We start from the raw sequence: 26,719 nt of genomic DNA on the forward strand, positions 1-26,719 counted from the left end.
TTCTACTCCCCCTAACAGCCCGTTCTACTCCCCCTAACAGCCCGTTCTACTCCCCCGTAACAGCCCGTTCTACTCCCCCGTTCTACTCCCCCTAACAGCCCGTTCTACTCCCCCTAACAGCCCGTTCTACTCCCCCTAACAGCCCGTTCTACTCCCCCTAACAGCCCGTTCTACTCCCCCCTAACAGCCCGTTCTACTCCCCCGTAACAGCCCGTTCTACTCCCCCTAACAGCCCGTTCTACTCCCCCGTAACAGCCCGTTCTACTCCCCCGTAACAGCCCGTTCTACTCCCCCGTAACAGCCCGTTCTACTCCCCCGTAACAGCCCGTTCTACTCCCCCGTAACAGCCCGTTCTACTCCCCCGTAACAGCCCGTTCTACTCCCCCGTAACAGCCCGTTCTACTCCCCCGTAACAGCCCGTTCTACTCCCCCGTAACAGCCCGTTCTACTCCCCCGTAACAGCCCGTTCTACTCCCCCGTAACAGCCCGTTCTACTCCCCCGTTCTACTCCCCCGTTCTACTCCCCCGTTCTACTCCCCCCGTTCTACTCCCCCCTAACAGCCCGTTCTACTCCCCCGTTCTACTCCCCCGTAACAGCCCGTTCTACTCCCCCGTAACAGCCCGTTCTACTCCCCCGTAACAGCCCGTTCTACTCCCCCGTAACAGCCCGTTCTACTCCCCCGTAACAGCCCGTTCTACTCCCCCGTAACAGCCCGTTCTACTCCCCCGTAACAGCCCGTTCTACTCCCCCGTAACAGCCCGTTCTACTCCCCCGTAACAGCCCGTTCTACTCCCCCGTTCTACTCCCCCGTTCTACTCCCCCGTTCTACTCCCCCTAACAGCCCGTTCTACTCCCCCTAACAGCCCATTCTACTCCCCCTAACAGCCCGTTCTACTCCCCCTAACAGCCCGTTCTACTCCCCCTAACAGCCCGTTCTACTCCCCCGTTCTACTCCCCCGTTCTACTCCCCCGTTCTACTCCCCCGTTCTACTCCCCCGTTCTACTCCCCCGTTCTACTCCCCCGTTCTACTCCCCCTAACAGCCCGTTCTACTCCCCCTAACAGCCCGTTCTACTCCCCCTAACAGCCCGTTCTACTCCCCCGTTCTACTCCCCCTAACAGCCCGTTCTACTCCCCGTAACAGCCCGTTCTACTCCCCGTAACAGCCCGTTCTGCTCCCCCTAACAGCCCGTTCTACTCCCCCTAACAGCCCGTTCTACTCCCCCTAACAGCCCGTTCTACTCCCCCTAACAGCCCGTTCTACTCCCCCGTAACAGCCCGTTCTACTCCCCCGTAACAGCCCGTTCTACTCCCCCGTAACAGCCCGTTCTACTCCCCCGTAACAGCCCGTTCTACTCCCCCGTAACAGCCCGTTCTACTCCCCCGTAACAGCCCGTTCTACTCCCCCTAACAGCCCGTTCTACTCCCCCGTAACAGCCCGTTCTACTCCCCCGTAACAGCCCGTTCTACTCCCCCGTAACAGCCCGTTCTACTCCCCCCTAACAGCCCGTTCTACTCCCCCCTAACAGCCCGTTCTACTCCCCCCTAACAGCCCGTTCTACTCCCCCCTAACAGCCCGTTCTACTCCCCCGTAACAGCCCGTTCTACTCCCCCGTAACAGCCCGTTCTACTCCCCCGTAACAGCCCGTTCTACTCCCCCGTAACAGCCCGTTCTACTCCCCCGTAACAGCCCGTTCTACTCCCCCGTAACAGCCCGTTCTACTCCCCCGTAACAGCCCGTTCTACTCCCCCGTAACAGCCCGTTCTACTCCCCCGTAACAGCCCGTTCTACTCCCCCGTAACAGCCCGTTCTACTCCCCCGTAACAGCCCGTTCTACTCCCCCTAACAGCCCGTTCTACTCCCCCGTTCTACTCCCCCTAACAGCCCGTTCTACTCCCCCGTTCTACTCCCCCTAACAGCCCGTTCTACTCCCCCGTTCTACTCCCCCTAACAGCCCGTTCTACTCCCCCTAACAGCCCGTTCTACTCCCCCCTAACAGCCCGTTCTACTCCCCCCTAACAGCCCGTTCTACTCCCCCCTAACAGCCCGTTCTACTCCCCCCTAACAGCCCGTTCTACTCCCCCTAACAGCCCGTTCTACTCCCCCTAACAGCCCGTTCTACTCCCCCTAACAGCCCGTTCTACTCCCCCTAACAGCCCGTTCTACTCCCCCCTAACAGCCCGTTCTACTCCCCCCTAACAGCCCGTTCTACTCCCCCTAACAGCCCGTTCTACTCCCCCTAACAGCCCGTTCTACTCCCCCTAACAGCCCGTTCTACTCCCCCTAACAGCCCGTTCTACTCCCCCTAACAGCCCGTTCTACTCCCCCCTAACAGCCCGTTCTACTCCCCCTAACAGCCCGTTCTACTCCCCCTAACAGCCCGTTCTACTCCCCCCTAACAGCCCGTTCTACTCCCCCGTTCCCTAACAGCCCGTTCTACTCCCCCGTTCTACTCCCCCTAACAGCCCGTTCTACTCCCCCTAACAGCCCGTTCTACTCCCCCTAACAGCCCGTTCTACTCTCCCCTAACAGCCCGTTCTACTCCCCCCTAACAGCCCGTTCTACTCCCCCTAACAGCCCGTTCTACTCCCCCTAACAGCCCGTTCTACTCCCCCTAACAGCCCGTTCTACTCCCCCTAACAGCCCGTTCTACTCCCCCATAACAGCCCGTTCTACTCCCCCTAACAGCCCGTTCTACTCCCCCTAACAGCCCGTTCTACTCCCCCCTAACAGCCCGTTCTACTCCCCCCTAACAGCCCGTTCTACTCCCCCGTAACAGCCCGTTCTACTCCCCCTAACAGCCCGTTCTACTCCCCCTAACAGCCCGTTCTACTCCCCCTAACAGCCCGTTCTACTCCCCCCTAACAGCCCGTTCTACTCCCCCGTAACAGCCCGTTCTACTCCCCCGTAACAGCCCGTTCTACTCCCCGCCCGTTCTACTCCCCCTAACAGCCCGTTCTACTCCCCGTAACAGCCCGTTCTACTCCCCCTAACAGCCCGTTCTACTCCCCCTAACAGCCCGATTCTACTCCCCCTAACAGCCCGTTCTACTCCCCCGCCCTTCTACTCCCCCTAACAGCCCGTTCTACTCCCCCTTAACAGCCCGTTCTACTCCCCGCCCGTTCTACTCCCCCTAACAGCCCGTTCTACTCCCCCGCCCGTTCTACTCCCCCTAACAGCCCGTTCTACTCCCCCCGTTCTACTCCCCCTAACAGCCCGTTCTACTCCCCCTAACAGCCCGTTCTACTCCCCCTAACAGCCCGTTCTACTCCCCCTAACAGCCCGTTCTACTCCCCCGTAACAGCCCGTTCTACTCCCCCCGTAACAGCCCGTTCTACTCCCCCTAACAGCCCGTTCTACTCCCCCTAACAGCCCGTTCTACTCCCCCGTAACAGCCCGTTCTACTCCCCCGTAACAGCCCGTTCTACTCCCCCGTAACAGCCCGTTCTACTCCCCCCTAACAGCCCGTTCTACTCCCCCCTAACAGCCCGTTCTACTCCCCCGTAACAGCCCGTTCTACTCCCCCGTAACAGCCCGTTCTACTCCCCCTAACAGCCCGTTCTACTCCCCCTAACAGCCCGTTCTACTCCCCCGTAACAGCCCGTTCTACTCCCCCGTAACAGCCCGTTCTACTCCCCCGTAACAGCCCGTTCTACTCCCCGTAACAGCCCGTTCTACTCCCCCTAACAGCCCGTTCTACTCCCCCTACAGCCGTTCTACTCCCCCGTAACAGCCCGTTCTACTCCCCCGTAACAGCCCGTTCTACTCCCCCGTAACAGCCCGTTCTACTCCCCCGTAACAGCCCGTTCTACTCCCCCTAACAGCCCGTTCTACTCCCCCGTAACAGCCCGTTCTACTCCCCCGTAACAGCCCGTTCTACTCCCCCTAACAGCCCGTTCTACTCCCCGTAACAGCCCGTTCTACTCCCCCGTAACAGCCCGTTCTACTCCCCCGTTCTACTCCCCCTAACAGCCCGTTCTACTCCCCCTAACAGCCCGTTCTACTCCCCCGTCACTCCCCCTAACAGCCCGTTCTACTCCCCCTAACAGCCCGTTCTACTCCCCCCTAACAGCCCGTTCTACTCCCCCCTAACAGCCCGTTCTACTCCCCCCTAACAGCCCGTTCTACTCCCCCCTAACAGCCCGTTCTACTCCCCCTAACAGCCCGTTCTACTCCCCCTAACAGCCCGTTCTACTCCCCCTAACAGCCCGTTCTACTCCCCCTAACAGCCCGTTCTACTCCCCCTAACAGCCCGTTCTACTCCCCCTAACAGCCCGTTCTACTCCCCCTAACAGCCCGTTCTACTCCCCCTAACAGCCCGTTCTACTCCCCCCTAACAGCCCGTTCTACTCCCCCCTAACAGCCCGTTCTACTCCCCCCTAACAGCCCGTTCTACTCCCCCCTAACAGCCCGTTCTACTCCCCCCTAACAGCCCGTTCTACTCCCCCGTTCTACTCCCCCTAACAGCCCGTTCTACTCCCCCTAACAGCCCGTTCTACTCCCCCCTAACAGCCCGTTCTACTCCCCCCTAACAGCCCGTTCTACTCCCCCCTAACAGCCCGTTCTACTCCCCCCTAACAGCCCGTTCTACTCCCCCTAACAGCCCGTTCTACTCCCCCTAACAGCCCGTTCTACTCCCCCTAACAGCCCGTTCTACTCCCCCTAACAGCCCGTTCTACTCCCCCCTAACAGCCCGTTCTACTCCCCCTAACAGCCCGTTCTACTCCCCCGTAACAGCCCGTTCTACTCCCCCCTAACAGCCCGTTCTACTCCCCCCTAACAGCCCGTTCTACTCCCCCCTAACAGCCCGTTCTACTCCCCCTAACAGCCCGTTCTACTCCCCCGTTCTACTCCCCCTAACAGCCCGTTCTACTCCCCCTAACAGCCCGTTCTACTCCCCCCTAACAGCCCGTTCTACTCCCCCCTAACAGCCCGTTCTACTCCCCCTAACAGCCCGTTCTACTCCCCCGTTCTACTCCCCCGTTCTACTCCCCCGTAACAGCCCGTTCTACTCCCCCGTTCTACTCCCCCGTTCCCGTAATAACCCGTCTGGGTTGGGGGGAGAGACTCTCCCTCAAATGAGTGTTGAGTTGGAACACTCAATCAGCCAAACTGTCACTTATCTTCAGAAGGACTGTTATAGTAGAGATCAGCCAAACTGTCACTCTATTATCTTCAGAAAAGGTTATAGTAGAGATCAGCCAAACTGTCACTCTATTATCTTCAGAAAAGGTTATAGTAGAGATCAGCCAAACTGTCACTCTATTATCTTCAGAAGGACTGTTATAGTAGAGGTCAGCCAAACTGTCACTCTATTATCTTCAGAAGGACTGTTATAGTAGAGGTCAGCCAAACTGTCACTCTATTATCTTCAGAAAAGGTTATAGTAGAGATCAGCCAAACTGTCACTCTATTATCTTCAGAAGGACTGTTATAGTAGAGGTCAGCCAAACTGTCACTCTATTATCTTCAGAAGGACTGTTATAGTAGAGGTCTAGAGATCAGCCAAACTATCACTCTATTATCTTCAGAAAGACTGTTATAGTAGAGATCAGCCAAACTGTCACTATTATCTTCAGAAGGACTGTTATAGTAGAGGTCTAGAGATCAGACAGCAGCTACTCCTCACAGCACATCAGACAGAGACAGCAGCTACTCCTCACAGCACATCAGACAGACAGACAGCAGCTACTCCTCACAGCACATCAGACAGACAGACAGCAGCTACTCCTCACAGCACATCAGACAGACAGCAGCTACTCCTCACAGCACATCAGACAGACAGCAGCTACTCATCACAGCACATCAGACAGACAGCAGCTACTCCTCACAGCACAGACAGACAGCAGCTACTCCTCACAGCACATCAGACAGACAGCAGCTACCCCTCACAGCACATCAGACAGAGAGACAGCAGATACTCCTCACAGCACATCAGACAGAGAGACAGCAGCTACTCCTCACAGCACATCAGACAGACAGACAGCAGCTACTCCTCACAGCACATCAGACAGCGTATTATACTGCATCTACAGCTCGTTAATGAAGCGTCTCTCCGTCTGACTCCGTAAGTTAGACTCCGGCTGCAGACTTCACTGCTCCTGGATCAGTTATTCCCAGGTGCTGTTGGGGTAGTTTCTGAATGTCCTAGAGACGACCAGACTTACTCTGGTGAGTTGAGGTTGAGTCCTAGTGTTGTCAGGTCACTGCCCAGCGCTAGGTGCACCATGCCTGGGTCCGTCTCCGCTGCCCTGATGAACGTTAACAAGCCAATCATCCCAAACTGGTCTGTTACCATGCCCCCGGGAATGTTCGTCACGCGACCTGGAGGAGGAGGAGAAGAGACTAATGAGGATGGGACCCTCGTGTGTGTGGTGTGTGTGTGTGTGTGTTTGACCCCTGTCTATTAACTACAGGAAGTAGTGTTGAACGTCGACCTTCGTGCCCGGCTGATGATAAAATGACCAGGTTACATTCTTCCTGACCACATGACCTGCCCATGGAAAAGTCTTAGTGAAACCGTTTTAATGTCACCTGAACAACTACAGTTAAAGGCCTTTCTTGCAGCTCTGAACACAACAACGTAGTAATCAATAATAATAATCAATATCAAGACATTACTAGAAAACGAATGAAATACAAAGTAAAATGAAATACAAAGTAAGAAAGCGTACTATATAGATGAAATATTTAAAAAGTGGCATGTAGCTCGGCCCCAGTGATGTACTGGGCTGTCCGTGCAAACCTCTGCAGCGCCATGTGATCCAGGGCGGTGCTATCGCCATACCAAGCAGTGATGCAGCCAGTCAATAGGCTCTCAATGGTACAGCTGTAGAACCTCTTGACAATGGGAGGGCCCATGATAAACTTCTACAACCTCCGGGGGGGACTGTCACATCTTCTCAACGATTGTGAGTGTTTGGACCATTTTAAGTCTTTAGTGATTTAGACACCGTGGAACTTGAAGCTGTCTACCCGCTCCACTAGCGCCCCGTCGATGTGGAGGGGTATGCCCCCCCCCCCCGTAGTTCACGATCAGCTCCTAGGTCTTGTTGATGTTGAGGGAGAGGTTGTCCCCCGGCACCACACTGTCAGGTCACTGACCTCCTCCCTGTCGGCTGACTCATCGTCGCCGGTGATCAGGCCTACCACCGTCACGTCGTGGGATAACAGGGAGTACAGGAGGGGACTAAGCACACACCCCTGTGGGGCCCCTGTGTTAAGGGTCAGCGTGGCGGAGGTGCCACTGCCGACCCTCCCCACCTGGGGTTGCCCCGTCAGAAAGTCCATTCAGTTGCAGGGGGAGGGGTTCAGACCCAGAATCCTAAACTTGGTGACGAGCTTGAAAGGGACTATGGTGTTGAACGCTGAGCTGTAGTCAATGAACAGTATTTCCACATAGGTATCCCTCTTATCTAGGTGGGTGAGGGCAGTGAGGAGAGCAACTGAGATTGGGTCGTCTATGGATCTGTTGGGGCGGTATGCAAATTGGGGGTGGGTCTAGGAGGGCAGGATATAATGTGTGTCATAACCAGCCTATCAAAGCGCTTCATGACTACAGAAGTGACTGTTACAGGTCGGAAGTCATTGTGGCATGAAGCCTTAAGAGTTCTTAACAGGAAATGGTGGTGGTTATCTGAAAACATGTGGGGATTAACAGACTGGGACAAGGAGAGGTTGAACATTACTGTGAATACGCCTGGCAGCGGTTCTGCTCTGAGAATGCGCCCTGGAATACCGTCGGGGCCCGCGGCCTTGACCTGATTAAAGACCCTTCTCACGTCGGCCTGGGAGAGTGAGATGACCCAACCCTCTGGGTCAGTGGCGGCCCTCACACCCGGTTCCATGTGGTAGTCAAAGCGTACATAAAATGCACGGAGACCGTCTGATAGAGGCATCGTTGGGCAGCTCACGGCTGGTTCTTCCTCCGTAACGGTCTGTAGCCCCGCCCAGATCACGGCTGGTTCTTCCTCCGTAACGGTCTGTAGCCCCGGCCAGATCACGGCTGGTTCTTCCTCCGTAACGGTCTGTAGCCCCGGCCAGATCACGGCTGGTTCTTCCTCCGTAACGGTTTGTAGCCCCGGCCACATGAGGATGGTTCTTCCTCCATAACGGTCTGTAGCCCCGGCCAGATCACGGCTGGTTCTTCCTCCGTAATTCGTAATGGTCTGTAGCCCCGGCCAGATCACGGCTGGTTCTTCCTCCGTAACGGTTTGTAGCCCCGGCCACATGAGGATGGTTCTTCCTCCATAACGGTCTGTAGCCCCGGCCACATGAGGATGGTTCGTCCTCCGTAATTCGTAATGGTCTGTAGCCCCGGCCAGATCACGGCTGGTTCTCCCTCCGTAACGGTCTGTAACCCCGGCCAGATCACGGCTGGTTCTTCCTCCGTAACGGTCTGTAGCCCCGGCCAGATCACGGCTGGTTCTTCCTCCGTAACGGTCTGTAGCCCCGGCCACATGAGGCTGGCGTCAGAGCCTGTGTGTAGGAGGACTCCACCTTCTTCCTGTATTGTCCTTTTGCTGGTTTGATGACTCTGCGGAGGTCGTAGTGTGCCTTCTTGTACGTGTTCCTGTCCTCAGCCGGAGCATCAGGGTTGTCTACGATACCTCTATGTGGGGTAGCCCTGTTCTGTAGTTTAGCCACAACCTCTGTTACTCCAGGGCTTTTGATCGGAGACGCAGCGAACCCTCACCCTGGGACGATGTCGCTGATGCATTTTAGAGTGAAGTTATCGACTAGAGGCCTCCCTAGTCAGGTCCTAGTCATCAACTATACAGGTCTTCCTAGAGGTCCTGTGACAGGTGAAAGGTTGGATGGAGTGAAGGACAGAGTGAAGGACAGAGTGAAGGAGAGAGAGAGGAATGGAGCCTCACCGTCCGGTAACACCTGTATGCCTTTCTTCAACTGGTTGTTGTTCTGGGCTGTTGAGCTCTTGTCCCCGGGGAACTTGGGCCCATCTGTGCTGCTGGAAGTCTTACCTGAAGAGTTTAGATTCTGGATGGAGGGACAGGAAGAGAAGAAGAGTTTAGATTCTGGATGGAGGGACAGGAAGAGAAGAAGGGTTTAGATTCTGGAGAGAGAGGGGGACAGGAAGAGAAGAAGGGTTTAGATTCTGGAGAGAGAGGGGGACAGGAAGAGAAGAAGGGTTTAGATTCTGGAGAGAGAGGGGGACAGGAAGAGAAGAAGGGTTTAGATTCTGGAGAGAGAGGGGGACAGGAAGAGAAGAAGAGTTTAGATTCTGGAGAGAGAGGGGGACAGGAAGAGAAGAAGAGTTTAGATTCTGGAGAGAGAGGGGGACAGGAAGAGAAGAAGAGTTTAGATTCTGGAGAGAGAGGGGGACAGGAAGAGAAGAAGAGTTTAGATTCTGGAGAGAGAGGGGGACAGGAAGAGAAGAAGAGTTTAGATTCTGGAGAGAGAGGGACAGGAAGAGAAGAAGGGTTTAGATTCTGGAGAGAGAGGGGGACAGGAAGAGAAGAAGGGTTTAGATTCTGGAGAGAGAGGGGGACAGGAAGAGAAGAAGGGTTTAGATTCTGGAGAGAGAGGGGGACAGGAAGAGAAGAAGAGTTTAGATTCTGGAGAGAGAGGGGGACAGGAAGAGAAGAAGAGTTTAGATTCTGGAGAGAGAGGGGGACAGGAAGAGAAGAAGGGTTTAGATTCTGGAGAGAGAGGGGGACAGGAAGAGAAGAAGGGTTTAGATTCTGGAGAGAGAGGGGGCCAGGAAGAGAAGAAGAGTTTAGATTCTGGAGAGAGAGGGGGACAGGAAGAGAAGAAGAGTTTAGATTCTGGAGAGAGAGGGACAGGAAGAGAAGAAGGGTTTAGATTCTGGAGAGAGAGGGGACAGGAAGAGAAGAAGGGTTTAGATTCTGGAGAGAGAGGGACAGGAAGAGAAGAAGGGTTTAGATTCTGGAGAGAGAGGGACAGGAAGAGAAGAAGGGTTTAGATTCTGGGAGAGAGAGACAGGAAGAGAAGAAGGGTTTAGATTCTGGAGAGAGGGGGACAGGAAGAGAAGAAGGGTTTAGATTCTGGAGAGAGGGGGACAGGAAGAGAAGAAGGGTTTAGATTCTGGAGAGAGGGGGACAGGAAGAGAAGAAGGGTTTAGATTCTGGAGAGAGGGGGACAGGAAGAGAAGAAGGGTTTAGATTCTGGAGAGAGGGGGACAGGAAGAGAAGAAGGGTTTAGATTCTGGAGAGAGGGGGACAGGAAGAGAAGAAGGGTTTAGATTCTGGAGAGAGGGGGACAGGAAGAGAAGAAGGGTTTAGATTCTGGAGAGAGAGGGACAGGAAGAGAAGAAGGGTTTAGATTCTGGAGAGAGGGGGACAGGAAGAGAAGAAGGTTTTAGATTCTGGATGGAGGGACAGGAAGAGAAGAAGGGTTTAGATTCTGGAGAGGGGGACAGGAAGAGAAGAAGGGTTTAGATTCTGGAGAGAGAGGGACAGGAAGAGAAGAAGGGTTTAGATTCTGGAGCGAGAGAGGGACAGGAAGAGAAGAAGAGTTTAGATTCTGGAGAGAGAGGGGGACAGGAAGAGAAGAAGAGTTTAGATTCTGGAGAGAGAGGGGGACAGGAAGAGAAGAAGAGTTTAGATTCTGGAGAGAGAGGGGGACAGGAAGAGAAGAAGGGTTTAGATTCTGGAGAGAGAGGGACAGGAAGAGAAGAAGGGTTTAGATTCTGGAGAGAGAGGGACAGGAAGAGAAGAAGGGTTTAGATTCTGGAGAGAGAGGGACAGGAAGAGAAGAAGGGTTTAGATTCTGGAGAGAGGGGGGGACAGGAAGAGAAGAAGGGTTTAGATTCTGGAGAGAGGGGGGGACAGGAAGAGAAGAAGGGTTTAGATTCTGGAGAGAGGGGGACAGGAAGAGAAGAAGGGTTTAGATTCTGGAGAGAGGGGGACAGGAAGAGAAGAAGGGTTTAGATTCTGGAGAGAGGGGGACAGGAAGAGAAGAAGGGTTTAGATTCTGGAGAGAGGGGGACAGGAAGAGAAGAAGGGTTTAGATTCTGGAGAGAGGGGGACAGGAGAGAGAAGGGTTTAGATTCTGGAGAGAGGGGGACAGGAAGAGAAGAAGGGTTTAGATTCTGGAGAGAGGGGGACAGGAAGAGAAGAAGGGTTTAGATTCTGGAGAGAGGGGGACAGGAAGAGAAGAAGGGTTTAGATTCTGGAGAGAGGGGGACAGGAAGAGAAGAAGGGTTTAGATTCTGGAGAGAGAGGGACAGGAAGAGAAGAAGGGTTTAGATTCTGGAGAGAGGGGGACAGGAAGAGAAGAAGGTTTTAGATTCTGGATGGAGGGACAGGAAGAGAAGAAGGGTTTAGATTCTGGAGAGAGGGACAGGAAGAGAAGAAGGGTTTAGATTCTGGAGAGGGGGACAGGAAGAGAAGAAGGGTTTAGATTCTGGAGAGAGAGGGACAGGAAGAGAAGAAGGGTTTAGATTCTGGAGAGAGAGGGACAGGAAGAGAAGAAGAGTTTAGATTCTGGAGAGAGAGGGACAGGAAGAGAAGAAGGGTTTAGATTCTGGAGCGAGAGAGGGACAGGAAGAGAAGAAGGGTTTAGATTCTGGAGAGAGGGACAGGAAGAGAAGAAGAGTTTAGATTCTGGAGAGAGGGACAGGAAGAGAAGAAGAGTTTAGATTCTGGAGCGAGAGAGGGACAGGAAGAGAAGAAGGGTTTAGATTCTGGAGCGAGGGACAGGAAGAGAAGAAGAGTTTAGATGCTGGAGCGAGGGACAGGAAGAGAAGAGTAGATGCTGGAGCGAGGGACAGGAAGAGAAGAGTAGATTCTGGAGAGAGGGACAGGAAGAGAAGAGTAGATTCTGGAGAGAGGGACAGGAAGAGAAGAGTAGATTCTGGAGAGAGGGACAGGAAGAGAAGAGTAGATTCTGGAGAGAGGGACTAAACTGAATTGCTTCCTGTGGGATAAATAGAACTACACTTCAGAAGAGAAAAAGAAACAGGGAAACTAACACTGGCTTCATTAAACAGCCCTCTTATAACAGATTTTAGAAGCCACATCCATAGTAAACAGCAGTTGAGAACCCCCTCATCCTTCTCCCTGTCAATCCATTAGAGGTGCTGTTTCAGACAGTGACCGTGTTGATTTCCCCAGCAGCTCTCATACCCCCTGCTACTAGAACACATTTCCCTGCAACATGAATCAATAATAAGTTAGTGTGTCCTAGTTTAGTTCCAGGTCTCTCTACCCACTGACGAAGCCTGAGAACTGAGCAACATTAGTCCCACAGACTCTGATCAACTCCACTCAGCAGGAATAACACCAAACGGACCTCACATCAACTGTCTAGGGAGTAAGTTCCCCCTGGCGATGAACGACTCACCGTTTTGCTGTCGTCGGTGTTCGACGTGGGGTCCTTGTAGTTGGGACCAGGCAGTGCAGGGAAGTCCTCGTTGTGGATGGAGAAGTCCTGAGACTGTTCGTTCGAGGGTTTGATGACCATTCCAACTGCAGTACAGGAGGACAGGATGGACAGGCTGTAGCTCAGGTAAATACAGGGACAGAGACGATCTTATCGCTCTGGGAGACATCAATATCACCGCATCCCAGCAACACAGAAGCAAAGGTAAACATGTTTTATTTTCTCACAGACTGGGACACACACACTCTCACCATAAGGAGCCCTCCCAGCCAGTGGGTTGAGGAGAGGAGTTAAGGGGTCTCACCATAAGGAGCCCTCCCAGCCAGTGGGTTGAGGAGAGGAGTTAAGGGGTCTCACCATAAGGAGCCCTCCCAGCCAGTGGGTTGAGGAGAGGAGTTAGGGGGTCTCACCATAGAGAACCAGTGGGTTGAGGAGAGGAGTTAAGGTGTCTCACCATAAGGAGCCCTCCCAGCCAGTGGGTTGAGGAGAGGAGTTAAGGGGTCTCACCATAAGGAGCCCTCCCAGCCAGTGGGTTGAGGAGAGGAGTTAAGGGGTCTCACCATAAGGAGCCCTCCCAGCCAGTGGGTTGAGGAGAGGAGTTAAGGGGTCTCACCATAAGGAGCCCTCCCAGCCAGTGGGTTGAGGAGAGGAGTTAAGGGGTCTCACCATAAGGAGCCCTCCCAGCCAGTGGGTTGAGGAGAGGAGTTGGGGGGTCTCACCATAGAGAACCAGTGGGTTGAGGAGAGGAGTTAGGGGTCTCACCATAAGGAGCCCTCCCAGCCAGTGGGTTGAGGAGAGGAGTTAAGGGGTCTCACCATAAGGAGCCCTCCCAGCCAGTGGGTTGAGGAGAGGAGTTAAGGGGTCTCACCATAAGGAGCCCTCCCAGCCAGTGGGTTGAGGAGAGGAGTTAGGGGGTCTCACCATAGAGAACCAGTGGGTTGAGGAGAGGAGTTAAGGGGTCTCACCATAAGGAGCCCTCCCAGCCAGTGGGTTGAGGAGAGGAGTTAAGGGGTCTCACCATAAGGAGCCCTCCCAGCCAGTGGGTTGAGGAGAGGAGTTAAGGGGTCTCACCATAAGGAGCCCTCCCAGCCAGTGGGTTGAGGAGAGGAGTTGGGTTCGCTCCTTCCCTCCGACTCCGGTCTGCTAACGCTGGGAAGTCTGACAAGTCCAGACCTGTCACGTTTTCACTCCCGTCTACAGCAGGGAGAGAGACAGGACAAAAGAACAGTTAGTCAAGTCACCTCCCGATGTATTTAAAAAGCATTTCAGCGTCTCACACTTTACAGATAAAACAAGCTAATCCATTGTCTCATAGCAAACCCCTAGTCAGTTACAGAACCAAACCTCCATCTAGAACCAAACCTCCATCAGTCAGTTACAGAACCAAACCTCCATCTAGTAAGTCAGCTACAGAACCAAACCTCCATCTAGTCAGTCGGTTACAGAACCAAACCTCCATCTAGTCAGTCGGTTACAGAAACAAACCTCCATCTAGTCAGTCGGCTACAGAACCAAACCTCCATCTAGTCAGTCGGTTACAGAACCAAACCTCCATCTAGTCAGTCGGCTACAGAACCAAACCTCCATCTAGTCAGTCGGCTACAGAACCAAACCTCCATCTAGTCAGTCGGCTACAGAACCAAACCTCCATCTAGTCAGTCGGTTACAGAACCAAACCTCCATCTAGTCAGTCGGTTACAGAAACAAACCTCCATCTAGTCAGTCGGTTACAGAAACAAACCTCCATCTAGTCAGTCGGCTACAGAACCAAACCTCCATCTAGTCAGTCGGCTACAGAACCAAACCTCCATCTAGTCAGTCGGTTACAGAACCAAACCTCCATCTAGTCAGTCGGTTACAGAACCAAACCTCCATCTAGTCAGTCGGCTACAGAACCAAACCTCCATCTAGTCAGTCAGTTACAGAACCAAACCTCCATCTAGTCAGTCAGTTACAGAACCAAACCTCCATCTAGTCAGTCAGTTACAGAACCAAACCTCCATCTAGTCAGTCAGTTACAAAAACAAACCTCCATCTAGTCAGTCAGCTACAGAACCAAACCTCCATCTAGTCAGTCAGTTACAGAACCAAACCTCCATCTAGTCAGTCAGCTACAGAACCAAACCTCCATCTAGTCAGTCGGTTACAGAACCAAACCTCCATCTAGTCAGTCGGTTACAGAAACAAACCTCCATCTAGTCAGTCGGCTACAGAACCAAACCTCCATCTAGTCAGTCGGTTACAGAACCAAACCTCCATCTAGTCAGTCGGCTACAGAACCAAACCTCCATCTAGTCAGTCGGCTACAGAACCAAACCTCCATCTAGTCAGTCGGTTACAGAACCAAACCTCCATCTAGTCAGTCGGTTACAGAAACAAACCTCCATCTAGTCAGTCGGTTACAGAAACAAACCTCCATCTAGTCAGTCGGCTACAGAACCAAACCTCCATCTAGTCAGTCGGCTACAGAACCAAACCTCCATCTAGTCAGTCGGCTACAGAACCAAACCTCCATCTAGTCAGTCGGTTACAGAACCAAACCTCCATCTAGTCAGTCGGTTACAGAACCAAACCTCCATCTAGTCAGTCGGTTACAGAACCAAACCTCCATCTAGTCAGTCGGTTACAGAACCAAACCTCCATCTAGTCAGTCGGTTACAGAACCAAACCTCCATCTAGTCAGTCGGTTACAGAACCAAACCTCCATCTAGTCAGTCAGTTACAGAACCAAACCTCCATCTAGTCAGTCAGTTACAGACACAAACCTCCATCTAGTCAGTCAGTTACAGACACAAACCTCCATCTAGTCAGTCGGTTACAGAACCAAACCTCCATCTAGTCAGTCGGTTACAGAACCAAACCTCCATCTAGTCAGTCGGTTACAGAACCAAACCTCCATCTAGTCAGTCGGTTACAGAACCAAACCTCCATCTAGTCAGTCGGCTACAGAACCAAACCTCCATCTAGGTCAGTCGGTTACAGAACCAAACCTCCATCTAGTCAGTCGGCTACAGAAACAAACCTCCATCTAGTCAGTCGGCTACAGAAACAAACCTCCATCTAGTCAGTCAGTTACAGAACCAAACCTCCATCTAGTCAGTCGGTTACAGAACCAAACCTCCATCTAGTCAGTCAGTTACAGAACCAAACCTCCATCTAGTCAGTCAGTTACAGAACCAAACCTCCATCTAGTCAGTCAGTTACAGAACCAAACCTCCATCTAGTCAGTCGGTTACAGAAACAAACCTCCATCTAGTCAGTCGGTTACAGAACCAAACCTCCATCTAGTCAGTCGGTTACAGAACCAAACCTCCATCTAGTCAGTCGGTTACAGAAACAAACCTCCATCTAGTCAGTCGGCTACAGAACCAAACCTCCATCTAGTCAGTCAGTTACAGAACCAAACCTCCATCTAGTCAGTCAGTTACAGACACAAACCTCCATCTAGTCAGTCAGTTACAGACACAAACCTCCATCTAGTCAGTCAGTTACAGAACCAAACCTCCATCTAGTCAGTCGGTTACAGAACCAAACCTCCATCTAGTCAGTCGGTTACAGAACCAAACCTCCATCTAGTCAGTCGGCTACAGAACCAAACCTCCATCTAGGTCAGTCGGTTACAGAACCAAACCTCCATCTAGTCAGTCGGCTACAGAACCAAACCTCCATCTAGTCAGTCGGTTACAGAACCAAACCTCCATCTAGTCAGTCAGTTACAGAACCAAACCTCCATCTAGTCAGTCAGTTACAGAACCAAACCTCCATCTAGTCAGTCAGTTACAGAACCAAACCTCCATCTAGTCAGTCAGTTACAGAACCAAACCTCCATCTAGTCAGTCGGTTACAGAAACAAACCTCCATCTAGTCAGTCGGTTACAGAAACAAACCTCCATCTAGTCAGTCAGTTACAGAAACAAACCTCCATCTAGTCAGTCAGTTACAGAACCAAACCTCCATCTAGTCAGTCAGCTACAGAACCAAACCTCCATCTAGTCAGTCAGCTACAGAACCAAACCTCCATCTAGTCAGTCAGCTACAGAACCAAACCTCCATCTAGTCAGTCAGCTACAGAACCAAACCTCCATCTAGTCAGTCGGTTACAGAACCAAACCTCCATCTAGTCAGTCGGTTACAGAACCAAACCTCCATCTAGTCAGTCGGTTACAGAACCAAACCTCCATCTAGTCAGTCGGTTACAGAACCAAACCTCCATCTAGTCAGTCAGTTACAGAACCAAACCTCCATCTAGTCAGTCAGTTACAGAAACAAACCTCCATCTAGTCAGTCGGCTACAGAAACAAACCTCCATCTAGTCAGTCGGCTACAGAACCAAACCTCCATCTAGTCAGTCGGTTACAGAACCAAACCTCCATCTAGTCAGTCAGTTACAGAAACAAAACGCATAAAATGATCAAATTACTACAATTCATTGATGACTTTCTGTCATCAATGAAGAAGGGTATCAGTCAGACAGCCAATCAATGTCTTGACCCTCACCTGTTCCGTTGAAGATGTTGCTGGATAACGAGTTGTTCATCCCAAACGATGGATTCCGGTTCATTCCAAACCCCGACATACTGAAACAGAGACACAATTTCAGTCGGATTTCAATTTCACATTTGACTCATTCAGCAGAAGCCGTTATCCTAAAGGGTGAATGACAAACATGGACATACTGAAACATGGAGAGAGAAACACACACCATCTCTTTAATTCCTGTTTCAATTTGTTAAGTCTTAAACCACGTAATATAGTCCAAACCCCCCATAACACCCTAAGTCATAGATACAGGCTGATATGACATACTGTAGCCTTGTAATAATGGGTCACTACAGAGCACCACAGTCATTACTGAGCACCACAGTCATTACTGAGCACCAGTCACATGATCTGACTCTGTACCAAGCTAAAGGTAATTTCTCCCTGTTTCAAAGCTAATTTCATGTCATTGATGAGACTAGAGCTGGACAGAGAAACAGCACCGTGTCTGGTAGAGCTGGACAGAGAAACAGCACCGTGTCTGGTAGAGCCGGACAGAGAAACAGCACCGTGTCTGGTAGAGCCGGACAGAGAAACAGCACCGTGTCTGGTAGAGCCGGACAGAGAAACAGCACCGTGTCTGGTAGAGCTGGACAGAGAAACAGCACCGTGTCTGGTAGAGCTGGACAGAGAAACAGCACCGTGTCTGGTAGAGCTGGACAGAGAAACAGCACCGTGTCTGGTAGAGCTGGACAGAGAAACAGCACCGTGTCTGGTAGAGCTGGACAGAGAAACAGCACCGTGTCTGGTAGAGCTCTTGACAGAGAAACTACTAAGGATAGTAGGCTTCCACTGTTGCCTTTGAATGCAGATGTGCCACAGTGAAGACCTGTAAAGGACTGTATTCTCAGGCTCAAGGTGCTGATCTAGAATCAGGTTCCCCATGGCTATATAATGATGATAGAAAAGGCTAAACTGATCCCAGATCAGGTTGCTGTAGTCCTACAATAGAGACTGGGGAAAACAACGGAGGGAAGTCTCCTCTGGCTAAATGACCAGCGTGTTCCATCAGGAGGGAGCGATGCATTACAAACTGCACTGTTTTCTAACAGGTACAAGGTGTTTGATCAGCTGTGAGGAGTGCTTTTCAAAACATCCCCCCCCCCCCCATGCCAAATGGGAATCTGTAGGCCAATCAGGTTCTTCAAAAACAGCCCCTTCATCCAATGAAAACATTCAACCTTGTGCTTGATAGAAACCCATATTTAATGCACTGGAGAGATCCTAATAGGTTAGCTAGATATACAACTACCACATACACTTATCTATTGTTGTCATATATAACAGATCTACACACCGTCTCCATGGAGACAGAACAGATGTGGACTACTTCCTCTGTACTGTGAGGACTAATTAGCTACACTAGGGAAGAATCTAAGTGATGACAGAGTAGAAAAGGAGAGGAAGTGCAGAGGAGGAGGAAGAAGAGGGGAAGAGGAGAGAGATGAGGAGAGGAGGAGAGGAAGAGGAGGAAGAGGAGAGATGATTGAAACTGCTTAGTTGACTCCTATTCTCAGACCACTAAAACACCTTCAGGATAACGTAGTAGATGTGTCTTCACATTCATCATTCTCCACATCATTAAGAGACAAAGAGAAGAAATGGTGAACAACACAGTCTAGTCCAGGCTACCCCCACACGACAGTCTAGTCCAGGCTACCCCCACACGACAGTCTAGTCCAGGCTACCCCCACACGACAGTCTAGTCCAGGCTACCCCCACACGACAGTCTAGTCCAGGCTACCCCCACACGACAGTCTAGTCCAGGCTACCCCCACACGACAGTCTAGTCCAGGCTACCCCCACACGACAGTCTAGTCCAGGCTACCCCCCCACGACAGTCTAGTCCAGGCTACCCCCCCACGACAGTCTAGTCCAGGCTACCCCCACACGACAGTCTAGTCCAGGCTACCCCCCCCACGACAGTCTAGTCCAGGCTACCCCCACACGACAGTCTAGTCCACACACACACACACACACACACACACACACACACACACACGACAGTCTAGTCCACACACACACACACACACACACGACAGTCTAGTCCACACACACGACAGTCTAGTCCACACACACGACAGTCTAGTCCACACACACGACAGTCTAGTCCACACCCACGACAGTCTAGTCCACACACACACCCACGACAGTCTAGTGCACACACACACCCACGACAGTCTAGTGCACACACACACCCACACAGTCGACAGTCTAGTGCACACACACACACTACAGTCTAGTCCACACACACACACTACAGTCTAGTCCACACACACACACTACAGTCTAGTCCACACACACACACACTACAGTCTAGTCCACACACACACACACTACAGTCTAGTCCACACACACACACACTACAGTCTAGTCCACACACACACACACTACAGTCTAGTCCACACACACACACTACAGTCTAGTCCACACACACACACACAACAGTCTAGTCCACACACACACACACTACAGTCTAGTCCACACACACACACTACAGTCTAGTCCACACACACACACTAGTCTAGTCCACACACACACACACACTACAGTCTAGTCCACACACACACACACTACAGTCTAGTCCACCACACACACACTACAGTCCAGTCCACACACACACTACAGTCCAGTCCACACACACACTACAGTCCAGTCCACACACACACTACAGTCCAGTCCAGTCCACACACTACAGTCTAGAATCAGTATGTGGAAGAGGAGAGGAAGAGGATAGGAGCTCCTAAACAAGATAATGTTACCATGGCTAGGAAGATAATGTTACCATGGCTAGGAAGATAATGTTACCATGGTTAGGAAGATAATGTTACCATGGCTAGGAAGATAATGTTACCATGGCTAGGAAGATAATGTTACCATGGCTAGGAAGATAATGTTACCATGGCTAGGAAGATAATGTTACCATGGCTAGGAAGACAATGTTACCATGGCTAGGAAGACAATGTTACCATGGCTAGGAAGACAATGTTACCATGGCTAGGAAGACAATGTTACCATGGCTAGGAAGACAATGTTACCATGGCTAGGAAGACAATGTTACCATGGCTAGGAAGACAATGTTACCATGGCTAGGAAGACAATGTTACCATGGCTAGGAAGACAATGTTACCATGGCTAGGAAGACAATGTTACCATGGCTAGGAAGACAATGTTACCATGGCTAGGAAGACAATGTTACCATGGCTAGGAAGACAATGTTACCATGGCTAGGAAGACAATGTTACCATGGCTAGGAAGACAATGTTACCATGGCTAGGAAGACAATGTTACCATGGCTAGGAAGACAATGTTACCATGGCTAGGAAGACAATGTTACCATGGCTAGGAAGACAATGTTACCATGGCTAGGAAGACAATGTTACCATGGCTAGGAAGACAATGTTACCATGGCTAGGAAGACAATGTTACCATGGCTAGGAAGACAATGTTACCATGGCTAGGAAGACAATGTTACCATGGCTAGGAAGACAATGTTACCATGGCTAGGAAGACAATGTTACCATGGCTAGGAAGACAATGTTACCATGGCTAGGAAGATAATGTTACCATGGCTAGGAAGATAATGTTACCATGGCTAGGAAGATAATGTTACCATGGCTAGGAAGATAATGTTACCATGGCTAGGAAGATAATGTTACCATGGCTAGGAAGACAATGTTACCATGGCTAGGAAGACAATGTTACCATGGCTAGGAAGACAATGTTACCATGGCTAGGAAGATAATGTTACCATGGCTAGGAAGATAATGTTACCATGGCTAGGAAGATAATGTTACCATGGCTGGGAAGATAATGTTACCATGGCTAGGAAGACAATGTTACCATGGCTAGGAAGACAATGTTACCATGGCTAGGAAGACAATGTTACCATGGCTAGGAAGACAATGTTACCATGGCTAGGAAGACAATGTTACCATGGCTAGGAAGACAATGTTACCATGGCTAGGAAGACAATGTTACCATGGCTAGGAAGATAATGTTACCATGGCTAGGAAGATAATGTTACCATGGCTAGGAAGATAATGTTACCATGGCTAGGAAGATAATGTTACCATGGCTAGGAAGATAATGTTACCATGGCTAGGAAGATAATGTTACCATGGCTAGGAAGATAATGTTACCATGGTTAGGAAGATAATGTTACCATGGCTAGGAAGATAATGTTACCATGGCTAGGAAGATAATGTTACCATGGTTAGGAAGATAATGTTACCATCTCTCAGGGAGAGAGGGAGAGAGAGGGACAGAGGGAGAGACAGGGAGAGACAGGGACAGAGAGAGGGAGGGAGGGAGAGAGGGAGAGGGACAGAGAAAGGGAGAGAGAAAAAGAGCGAGTGAATGAGGCAGTGCATGTTACGCATTTAAACTGACCTTACTCATACCTCTTCCCTCCCTTCTTCCCTTCCCACCCTCCCTCTTCCCTCCCTCCCTCCCTCCCTCCCTTCTTCCCTCACCCTCCCTCCCTCCCTCCCTCACTTCTCTCTGTGCAGAGTTCTCAATCACAGCTTGTGTTTTCCCAAGGCAGTAAACAGCTCCTGACAGACTGACTCTGTTAATGTCCTTATAGTACAACAGTCTCCTTTCAGCCACAGAGTGCATCAATCACTTCATAGGACAAGAGAATAAGTCCAACAACCATTTTGATTGAGACTCAACACTACTTGATACACTAGACTAGCAACTATGAGAACAATAAAGTATCTATCCTTTTATATACTTGACAGGGGGTGTACAAGTGCACACTTGGTGGGTGTACAAGTGCACACTTGGGGGAAGAGGTGCTGGGCTCTTGTGCTGTTAAAGTCAAATCAAATTATATTTGTCACATTCGCCGAATACAACAGGTGTAGTAGACCTTACCGTGAAATGCTTCCTGACAAGCCATTAACTAACAATGCAGTTCAAGAAATAGAGTTAAGAAAATATTTACTAAATAAACTAAAGTAAAAAATGTACTAAAGAGTAACAATAAAATAACAATGCTATATACAGGGGGTACTGGTACCGAGTCAATGTGGAGGCTATATACAGGGGGTACCAGTACCGAGTCAATGTGGAGGCTATATACAGGGGGTACCGGTACCGAGTCAATGTGGAGGCTATATACAGGTGGTACCAGTACAGAGTCAATGTGGAGGCTATATACAGTGGGTACTGGTACCGAGTCAATGTGGAGGCTATATACAGGGGGTACCAGTACCGAGTCAATGTGGAGGCTATATACAGGGGGTACCGGTACCGAGTCAATGTGGAGGCTATATACAGGGGGTACCGGTACCGAGTCAATGTGGAGGCTATATACAGGGGGTACCAGTACAGAGTCAATGTGGAGGCTATATACAGGGGGTACCGGTACAGAGTCAATGTGGAGGCTATATACAGGGGGTACCGGTACAGAGTCAATGTGGTGGCTATATACAGAGGGTACCGGTACAGAGTCAATGTGGAGGCTATATACAGGTGGTACCGGTACCGAGTCAATGTGGAGGCTATATACAGGGGGTACCGGTACTGAGTCAATGTGGAGGCTATATACAGGGGGTACCGGTACAGAGTCAATGTGGTGGCTATATACAGGGGGTACCGGTACCGAGTCAATGTGGAAGCTATATACAGGGGGTACCGGTACCGAGTCAATGTGGAGGCTATATACAGGGGGTACCGGTACTGAGTCAATGTGGAGGCTATATACAGGTGGTACCGGTACCGAGTCAATGTGGAAGCTATATACAGGGGGTACCGGTACCGAGTCAATGTGGAGGCTATATACAGGGGGTACCGGTACTGAGTCAATGTGGAGGCTATATACAGGTGGTACCGGTACCGAGTCAATGTGGAGGCTATATACAGGGGGTACCGGTACCGAGTCAATGTGGAGGCTATATACAGGGGGTACCGGTACCGAGTCAATGTGGAGGCTATATACAGGGGGTACCGGTACCGAGTCAATGTGGAGGCTATATACAGGGGGTACCGGTACTGAGTCAATGTGGAGGCTATATACAGGGGGTACCGGTACTGAGTCAATGTGGAGGCTATATACAGGGGGTACCGGTACTGAGTCAATGTGGAGGCTATATACAGGGGGTACCGGTACTGAGTCAATGTGGAGGCTATATACAGGGGGTACCGGTACTGAGTCAATGTGGAGGCTATATACAGGGGGTACTGAGTCAATGTGCGGCGTTACAGGTTAGTCGAGGTAATTTGTATATGTAGGTAAGGGTGAAGTGACAATGCATAGATAATAAACAGCGAGTAACAGCAGTGTATTAAACAATGTGGTGTCAATGTAAATAGTCCAGGTGGCCATTTGATTAATTGTTCAGCAGTCTTATGGCTTGGGGGGTAGAAGCTGTTAAGGAGCCTTTTGGTTCTAGACTTGGTGCTCCGGTACCGCTTTCCGTGTGGTAGCTGAGAGAACAGTCTATGACTTGGGTGATCTGGCCTACCACCGCTGGGCGAACTGGCCTACCACCGCTGGGCGATCTGGACTACCACCGCTGGGCGATCTGGCCTACCACCGCTGGGCGATCTGGCCTACCACCGCTGGGCGATCTGGCCTACCACCGCTGGGCGATCTGGCCTACCACCGCTGGGCGATCTGGCCTACCACCGCTGGGCGATCTGGCCTACCACCGCTGGGCGATCTGGCCTACCACCGCTGTGTCGTCAGCAAACGTAACGGTGTTGGAGTCGTGCATGGCCACGTGGGTGAACAGGGAGTACAGGAGGGGACTGCGCACGCTCCTCTGAGGGGCCCCGTGTTGAGGATCAGCGTGGCAGATGTGTTTTTACCTAGCCTTATCACCTGGGGGCGGCCCATCAGGAAGTCCAGGATCCAGTTGCAGAGGCAGGTGTTTGGTCCCAGGGTCCTTAGTGATGAGCTTTGAGGGCACTATGGTGTTGAACGCTGAGCTGTAGTCAATAAACAGCATTCTTACATAGGTGTTCCTTTTGTCCAGGTGGGAAAGGGCAGTGTGGAGTGGGTCTAGGGGTTTCCGGGATGATGGTGTTGATGTGAGCCATGACCAGCCTTTCAAAGCATTTCATGGCTATGGGGCGGTAGTCATTTAGGCAGGTTACCTTCGCTTTCTTGGGCAGAGAGACTACGGTAGTCTGCTTGAAACTTGTAGGTATTACAGACTCAGTCAGGGAGAAGTTGAAAATGTCCGTGAAGACACTTGTCAGTTGTTGTGGCTAACCCAGTGATAATGTTTGTCTTTATTCCATGGAAGAAAAACACTTGACTGGCTTCTATTCCATGTCTTTATAATGTAGTAGGGAGGTAAAATTTTTGACCGGCTTCTATTCCATGTCTTTATACTGTAGTAGGGAGGTAAAATGTTTGACTGGCTCCTAACCCATGTCTTTATACTGTAGTAGGGAGGTAAAATGTTTGACTGGCTCCTATTCCATGTCTTTATACTGTAGTAGGGAGGTAAAATGTTTGACTGGCTCCTATTCCATGTCTTTATACTGTAGTAGGGAGGTAAAATGTTTGACTGTCTTCTATTCCATGTCTTTATACTGTAGTAGGGAGGTAAAATGTTTGACTGTCTCCTATTCCATGTCTTTATACTGTAGTAGGGAGGTCAAATGTTTGACTGTCTTCTATTCCATGTCTTTATACTGTAGTAGGGAGGTCAAATGTTTGACCGGCACCTATTCCATGTCTTTATACTGTAGTAGGGAGGTCAAATGTTTGACTCTCTCCTATTCCATGTCTTTATACTGTAGTAGGGAGGTAAAAGGTTTGACTGTCTTCTATTCCATGTCTTTATACTGTAGTAGGGAGGTAAAAGGTTTGACTGTCTTCTATTCCATGTCTTTATACTGTAGTAGGGAGGTAAAAGGTTTGACTGTCTTCTATTCCATGTCTTTATACTGTAGTAGGGAGGTAAAATGTTTGACTGTCTTCTATTCCATGTCTTTATACTGTAGCAGGGAGGTAAAAGGTTTGACTGTCTTCTATTCCATGTCTTTATACTGTAGTAGGGAGGTAAAATGTTTGACCGGCTTCTATTCCATGTCTTTATACTGTAGTAGGGAGGTAAAATGTTTGACTGTCTTCTATTCCATGTCTTTATACTGTAGTAGGGAGGTAAAATGTTTGACTGGCTCCATGTCTTTATACTGTAGTAGGGAGGTAAAATGTTTGACTGTCTTCTATTCCATGTCTTTATACTGTAGTAGGGAGGTAAAATGTTTGACTGTCTCCTATTCCATGTCTTTATACTGTAGTAGGGAGGTCAAATGTTTGACTGTCTTCTATTCCATGTCTTTATACTGTAGTAGGGAGGTCAAATGTTTGACCGTCTTCTATTCCATGTCTTTATACTGTAGTAGGGAGGTAAAATGTTTGACTGTCTTCTATTCCATGTCTTTATACTGTAGTAGGGAGGTAAAATGTTTGACTGTCTTCTATTCCATGTCTTTATACTGTAGTAGGGAGGTAAAAGGTTTGACTGTCTTCTATTCCATGTCTTTATACTGTAGTAGGGAGGTAAAAGGTTTGACTGTCTCCTATTCCATGTCTTTATACTGTAGTAGGGAGGTAAAATGTTTGACTGTCTTCTATTCCATGTCTTTATACTGTAGTAGGGAGGTAAAAGGTTTGACTGTCTCCTATTCCATGTCTTTATACTGTAGTAGGGAGGTAAAAGGTTTGACTGTCTCCTATTCCATGTCTTTATACTGTAGTAGGGAGGTAAAATGTTTGACTGTCTTCTATTCCATGTCTTTATACTGTAGTAGGGAGGTAAAAGGTTTGACTGTCTCCTATTCCATGTCTTTATACTGTAGTAGGGAGGTAAAAGGTTTGACTGTCTTCTATTCCATGTCTTTATACTGTTGTAGGGAGGTAAAAGGTTTGACTGTCTTCTATTCCATGTCTTTATACTGTAGTAGGGAGGTAAAATGTTTGACTGTCTTCTATTCCATGTCTTTATACTGTAGCAGGGAGGTAAAAGGTTTGACTGTCTTCTATTCCATGTCTTTATACTGTAGTAGGGAGGTAAAATGTTTGACCGGCTTCTATTCCATGTCTTTATACTGTAGTAGGGAGGTAAAATGTTTGACTGTCTCCATGTCTTTATACTGTAGTAGGGAGGTCAAATGTTTGACTGTCTTCTATTCCATGTCTTTATACTGTAGTAGGGAGGTCAAATGTTTGACTGTCTTCTATTCCATGTCTTTATACTGTAGTAGGGAGGTCAAATGTTTGACTGTCTTCTATTCCATGTCTTTATACTGTAGTAGGGAGGTCAAATGTTTGACCGGCGCCTATTCCATGTCTTTATACTGTAGTAGGGAGGTCAAATGTTTGACTGTCTCCTGTTCCATGTCTTTATACTGTAGTAGGGAGGTCAAATGTTTGACTGTCTTCTATTCCATGTCTTTATACTGTAGCAGGGAGGTAAAAGGTTTGACTGTCTTCTATTCCATGTCTTTATACTGTAGTAGGGAGGTAAAATGTTTGACCGGCTTCTATTCCATGTCTTTATACTGTAGTAGGGAGGTAAAATGTTTGACTGTCTTCTATTCCATGTCTTTATACTGTAGTAGGGAGGTAAAATGTTTGACTGTCTCCATGTCTTTATACTGTAGTAGGGAGGTCAAATGTTTGACTGTCTTCTATTCCATGTCTTTATACTGTAGTAGGGAGGTCAAATGTTTGACCGGCGCCTATTCCATGTCTTTATACTGTAGTAGGGAGGTCAAATGTTTGACTCTCTCCTATTCCATGTCTTTATACTGTAGTAGGGAGGTAAAAGGTTTGACTGTCTTCTATTC

General features: G+C 49.9%; 1 protein-coding gene across 3 annotated transcripts in view; it reads right to left on the bottom strand.

Moving 5' to 3' along the window:
* LOC139533610 (CCR4-NOT transcription complex subunit 2-like) overlaps positions 1-26,719 on the bottom strand; it is a 91,292-nt gene that overhangs the window by 16,510 nt on the left and 48,063 nt on the right. For all 3 annotated transcript variants that reach the window (XR_011666826.1, XM_071331765.1, XM_071331764.1), the window contains 5 exons: positions 16,862-16,941; positions 13,436-13,558; positions 12,326-12,450; positions 8,878-8,998; positions 6,169-6,325 (listed from right to left, as the gene is read on the bottom strand). Coding sequence is in view for 2 of the 3 variants with exons in the window: in XM_071331765.1 (XP_071187866.1) it covers positions 6,169-6,325; positions 8,878-8,998; positions 12,326-12,450; positions 13,436-13,558; positions 16,862-16,941 (606 nt within the window). In the remaining variant the exon portion in view is untranslated. The remainder of the gene's footprint in view (positions 1-6,168; positions 6,326-8,877; positions 8,999-12,325; positions 12,451-13,435; positions 13,559-16,861; positions 16,942-26,719) is intronic.

The sequence above is a fragment of the Salvelinus alpinus genome, chromosome 11, assembly GCF_045679555.1.
Source record: "Salvelinus alpinus chromosome 11, SLU_Salpinus.1, whole genome shotgun sequence".
NCBI lineage: Eukaryota > Metazoa > Chordata > Actinopteri > Salmoniformes > Salmonidae > Salvelinus > Salvelinus alpinus.